This window comes from Doryrhamphus excisus, chromosome 14, assembly GCF_030265055.1.
Source record: "Doryrhamphus excisus isolate RoL2022-K1 chromosome 14, RoL_Dexc_1.0, whole genome shotgun sequence".
NCBI lineage: Eukaryota > Metazoa > Chordata > Actinopteri > Syngnathiformes > Syngnathidae > Doryrhamphus > Doryrhamphus excisus.
The window spans coordinates 5,963,936-5,970,293 of NC_080479.1; the positions used below are offsets into that span (position 1 = coordinate 5,963,936).

Genomic DNA, 6,358 nt, shown 5'->3' on the forward strand with positions numbered 1-6,358 from the left:
TACTTTTACTATTGCATTACTAATACTTTTACTTTTATTACTATTACTATTACATTACTATTACATTACTTACTTTTACCATTACATTACTAATACTTTTACTTTTATTACCATTACTATTACTATTACAGAACTTACTTTTACTATTACATTACTAATACTTTTATTACTATATTACTATTATTACTATTATTACTATACATTTATTACTATTACTGTTACTATTGCTATTACATTACTATTACATTACTATTACAATACTGTTACTCTTCCTGTGTTGACAGACCGCTCGCGCGCTCGCTCGTTGATTTAAGCTAGCTCCGTTCATTCCGATCTTCAACAGATCTTTTCTTCTAGACTTTTTTTTTCTCAAACAATATATATATATATATTTTTCTTCTTTTATAAACTAAAACGACTGACTGGACCAAGCTTGCCCGTCGACTTGGACTTCCAGCGGTGTCACCGGAGTTGTTCTTCGAGCTTCCTACTAACTCGCCGATCAACAAGAAACGTGAGTATGGCTTCTTGCAATTCCTGCTCCCTCCTCCTTGAGAGGCTTTCCCTGCTGGAGGAACGTGTCCGCCAACTAGAGCAGAGTAATTTCGTAACGATAGATGTGGCGGGCACACCGGATAGCGTAGGTTGTAGCCAACCTACTAGTCTGGTTAGCATTAGCCCTAAGCGGCCGGCTAACCGCGGTGAGCCAATTCAGACGCATAACAGTTACACTCCCTTAGAAAGCCCCACTATGTCACAGTCTACTGGCTCCCGCACATTAGTTATAGGTGACTCCATCACCCGTAACATTAAGCTCAAGAACCCAGCCACCGTAATGTGTATTCCTGGGGCCAGAGCACCCGATATTGAAGCTAGCCTTAGGGAGCTGACTCGCAACAGGTCCAAACACCAACATAAAGCAAATAACACTAGTTTCTCTGATATAGTGATACACGTCGGCTCCAATGACACTATGATGAGGCAATCAGAGATTACAAAAAGGAACATAGCAAGGACTTGTAATCTCGCCAGAAAGATGTGTCGGCATCGAGTAGTTGTCTCTGGTCCCTTGCCTGCGAGAGGCAATGATGAGAGGTTTAGTAGATTATTCTCGCTAAACCGGTGGCTGGCTGGCTTCTGTAATGAACAGGGATTTCAGTTTGTAGATAACTGGCCTTCCTTCTGGAGGAACCCCCGACTGTTTGGTAGAGATGGCCTTCACCCTAATAGGGAAGGTGCTCTTACCCTTTCCAGAAATATAGATTACTGTTTAAGTCCCACATGACTTCCTGCACTAGAACAAGCCGGGGGACAGGTGATTAGCGAGCCTGTTAGAACGGGTGTGGAGTCTGTAAGGTTATGGTTAACTGGCGCTATGCCGGACTTGAACAATACACATTGCCCTTTCTGTAGAATAAAGCAACATACTATGCATACAGATTCACAACCCATAAATGCACCACAGTCTGTCTTGCCTTCTACTGAGGTAGGGCCTCGTGATAAACTTGAACCTCCCTCTTGTACTAGTGATGATTCAACAAACAACTATCAGACCCCTATGGTCTTGACTTCTTATCGTGTGTACAACAAGTCAAAATATGGCATGGGTTCTAGACGGAGCAATCTTGTTAATATTACTACTATCAATTCTTTGGGAGTGAACAGCCTCAGTCAGCCAACCTTTACGAAAATTGGTCTTATGAATATTAGATCGCTCTCCTCAAAGGCTGTGCTCATTAATGATCTGATAAGAGATCATAATCTCAACATAATGGGTCTTTGCGAGACCTGGTTAAAACCAAACGAATTTATATCCCTTAATGAGGCGTCTCCACCTAATTTTTTGAGTTCTCAGGTCTCACGTCCTAATAGGAAAGGTGGGGGTGTTGCTCTCATCCATGAATCTGCTCTTAACCTCAGCACTTGGTCAAAATCTGAAATTAAAACTTTTGAGGTCCTCGTTTTGCGATCGACCGCATCATTACCATTTTATCTAGCACTTCTCTATCGTCCTCCTGGTCCGTACTCGGGCTTCTTGGATGAATTTTCTGAATTTATTGCAGACCTGGTAACCCACGCAGACAATATTGTACTCATGGGTGATTTCAATATCCATGTCAATTCTCCTGAAGAGTCCCTTAGTGTGGCTTTTCAGACAATAATCGATACCTTTGATTTTGTTCAATTAATTAATGAGCCAACCCATATCAGTGGTAATACCCTGGATCTGGTTTTAATTCGAGGTATTAGGACCTCCAACGTAACAGTCCTCCCTTACGTAACCACTGTGTCTGACCATTATTTTATAACATTTGAAATCTTGACCCAATCCCACCGCTTGGACCGGAACCAGTGCTCTAGCAGTCGTAATATTAGTTCTTCGACTGCTACTGCACTTGCTGAGTTACTGCCCTCAGTGGTATCCTCTTTCCCTTCCTATAAGGGTCCTATAGACAACCTTACAAATGATTTCAACAAGGTGTTATGTAAAGCTCTTGATACTGTTGCACCTTTGAGATTTAAGTGTCATGTCAAAAGACTTACTCCTTGGTTTACAGCTGAAACTCGAAGGCTGAAACAATTTTGTCGGAGATTGGAGCGCAGATGGCGTGCAACTAAACTTGAGGTCTTCCGACAGGCATGGGGGGATAGTCTGACTAAATATAAACAGGCTCTTGTTGCGGCAAAAAACAACTATTTCTCTAGACTAATTGACCTCCATAAAAATAACCCTAAATACTTATTCGACACAGTGGCACTGCTAACCCAGAAGAGGACCTCTCCTAGTAGTTCCCCCTTCTCAGCCGATGAGTTCTTGCGATTCTTCGCAAATAAAGTTGAGCTCATCAGGAAGGAAATAAAGTACTCCCTACCGCCAGACGGGCTTAACATGTCAACCGCCATGATCGCTGCTGGGACTACTTCCAGCCTCTGTCCCACTAGTTTCTCCTACTTTGAGGAAGTATCTCTGGACGAGCTTACAAAACTTGTCAGTACAGCAAAGCAGACAACATGTCTGCTTGACCCGCTTCCTGGGAAACTTGTTAAAGAACTGTTCCCAATTCTAGCCCCCTCACTCTTAAATATATTTAATCTATCACTCTCATCTGGCACTGTGCCTGCAGCTTTCAAGACTGCAGTGATTCGACCCCTGCTGAAGAAACCAACCCTCGACCCCGGGAGTATTTCCCACTATAGGCCGGTGTCTAACCTCCCATTTCTGTCCAAGATCCTTGAAAGAATTGTAGCACAACAGCTCAATGACCACATGGCTTTGGGTGATCTCTTTGAACCTTTTCAGTCTGGTTTCAGGAGAAACCATTCCACTGAATCAGCCCTTGCAAAAGTGACGAATGATCTTCTTCTTTCTATGGACTGTGACACATCTACAATATTGTTATTACTTGATCTCAGTGCTGCTTTCGACACTGTCAATCACTCTATCCTACTGGAACGCCTTCAAACATATATTGGTGTTACTGGTCCGGTACTCTCTTGGTTTAGATCCTACCTTAAGGATCGGACGCATCGTGTCGTTTGTGATGATATGACTTCAGAGTTCTGTGGTGTCACTTGTGGAGTTCCACAAGGTTCAGTGCTCGGCCCTCTTTTGTTTAACATTTACATGTTGCCGCTTGGCGACATCATTCGCAAACATAAGATTAGCTTTCACTCTTATGCTGATGACACTCAGCTATATGTCCCACTAAAGTTAACTGACCCGCGGGACTGCTCTAATTTGGAGGCTTGCCTCATTGATATTAAACATTGGATGTCCTGTAACTTTTTACTCCTGAACTCTGATAAAACTGAGATGGTGATCATCGGCCCTGCTAAACAGAGCCGCCTGTTTAAGGACACCACTCTGAGTTTTGATAATAGCATAATTTCCCAAAGTGACTCTGTGAAAAATCTGGGTGTGATATTGGACCCGACTCTATCCTTTCATAAACACATTAAGAATGTTACTAAAATAGCATTTTTTCATCTTCGCAATATTGCGAAGATACGACCTATTCTATCCACCTCTGATGCAGAGACCCTAGTCCATGCATTTGTCACGTCTCGCCTTGACTACTGTAATGTACTGCTTTCTGGTCTTCCAATGGCGAGTCTCAAAAGCTTGCAGTTAGTACAAAATGCTGCAGCGCGACTTCTTACAAGGACACGTAAGTGTGACCATATTTCACCAATACTAGCCAACCTGCACTGGCTCCCAGTTCATTTAAGATGTGACTTTAAGGTACTGCTTCTGGTTTACAAAATATGACATGGGTTGGCACCTTTTTATCTGGTTGACCTAATTGTACCCTATGCTCCGTCTAGAAACCTACGCTCACAACACGCCGGTCTTTTGACTATCCCGAGAGCCAGAAAGAAGTATGCGGGCTCTAGAGCCTTTTCCATTCGGGCCCCAACGTTGTGGAATGATCTACCTGTTAATATTAGAGCTGCTACCTCAGTAGAAATGTTCAAGTCCCGACTTAAGACTCATTTCTATACTTTAGCGTTTAGTTAAAAATATTCCCTGCCTGTTTTGACTGCCGCTCCTTCTCTCTCCCATACCGCCCCCCCCGGCTGAGGGGGGGGGGGTCCAGGAGAGGCTGTTTTGGAAGTTTGCCTTGACGAAACTGGACATCGGACGTGGCCTACCTTGGAGGCGCTGCAGCAGAGGGATAGTGATCATCTCAAGACCCGTGGCTGCCCAACTGTCCTAATGGCATCACATCTTGGACCTGGACTATTATACTCTATGTTTATATTTAACTGTCACATGTAAACCTCTCCACATCCATTGCAGCCTGGTCATCCTAGAAGGGGGATTCCCCCATCTGCGGTCCCTTCTCAAGGTTTCTTTTTCCCTAATGGGTTTTGAGTTTTTCCTTGCCCTGATGGGGGTTCAGATCAGGGGATGTCGTTTGTCGTCTATTGTCTGTCTTCTTCTGTTGCCTGCTTGTTAAGCCCTTTGAGGCTCTTTTGTGATTAAGGGCTATATAAATAAACTTGACTTGACTTGACTTGACTTGACTTGACTATTACATTATCACTATTACATTATTACTATTACTATTACTATTACTATTACTATTACTATTACATGACTATTACTTTTACGATTACATTACTAATACTTTTACTTTTATTACTATTACTATTACTATTACTATTACTATTACTATTACTATTACTATTACTATTATTACTATTATGAGTGGCATGTTCTCCCCGTGCATGCGTGGCTTTTCTCCGGGTACTCCGGTTTCCTCCCACATTCCAAAAACATGCTAGGTTAATTGGCCACTCCAAATTGTCCATAGGTATGAATGTGAGTTTGAATGGTTGTTTGTCTATATGTGCCCTGGGATTGGCTGGCCACCAGTCCAGGGTGTACCCCCCCTCTTGCCTGAAGACAGCTGGGATAGGCTCCAGCATACCCCTCCCCAGAGGATAAGTGGCATAGAAAATGAATGAATTATTATTATTGGTGAGTGAAGAGGCATACCAAAACATAATCAATCACGTCTTTCGTGTGGAAGTGAACTACCAACACATGCCAGGCGGTGATGGCACGTTAAAAAGCTTCCGTTTAATACGGCATGTGAAGAACATACACTTGATCGAGTTTGTGATGGCTGTGATCATCAGATCATCAGAGATGCTAACGTATCACTGGGAGCCATATGGCTGTGACGGCCAGAAGGCTATACTAACAACCCAAAGAATTACTATATTTTATTATATAATCCATCACATCAGGTGGCAAGCCTTCCCAGCGGCGGGGTCGCCGAGTGCTCTCTCGTACCTGGAAGTCCTGCTGGAGCTCCAGCAATGTACTCTCACATCCGAAGAGTCCTTCAAGAAAGCATCCTTCATTCTTGCGGAAACAACAAATGGTTGGAAATGTCACCTGACAAGATTGTATCCATTACGCACCAACTCGAACAATACAAGCAACAATGGACTTACTCCCAACAGTAAAAACTAATTAGAATAAATGCTTTGATCAGCTTAATGAGGGTGGGACACGTCTTGACGTCAGGTTCTTTATTTCATCGGCATGTAAGAACAGAGCCCAGGACAGGAAGTTTGTGTGGTGAGTCCTCCCGCCTTTTAGGATGCCTATTTGTGACAAAGAGGCATCATGTTCGTATGCAGAGGTCTGGTAGAATGAAGAGAAGTCAAACTGGATTCACTGGGAGTGTTTTCCAATAGACTAGAACAGGGGTCAGCAACCCGCGGCTCCAGAGCCGCATGTGGCTCTCCAGCCTCTTTGTTGCGGCTCCCTTTGCAATGCTTGAATATTTTTTAGCACCCGTGTGGTGAAAATGCACGTCTTTGTTATGAGTTTACAAAAATC

At 43.2% G+C, this 6,358-nt stretch overlaps 1 protein-coding gene across 1 annotated transcript; it reads left to right on the plus strand.

Annotated features, from left to right (window-relative positions):
• Positions 1-304: 304 nt before the first annotated feature.
• On the plus strand, positions 305-5,013 carry LOC131101565 (uncharacterized). The gene has a single exon (XM_058046840.1). The coding sequence runs from the start codon at positions 521-523 to the stop codon at positions 1,283-1,285; it is 765 nt and encodes a 254-aa protein (XP_057902823.1). The 5' UTR covers positions 305-520; the 3' UTR covers positions 1,286-5,013.
• Positions 5,014-6,358: the final 1,345 nt, after the last annotated feature.

Bases quoted from the DNA above. Each gene is read 5' to 3' on its own strand.
- LOC131101565 (XM_058046840.1), top strand. From the start codon at position 521: ATGGCTTCTTGCAATTCCTGCTCCCTCCTCCTTGAGAGGCTTTCCCTG.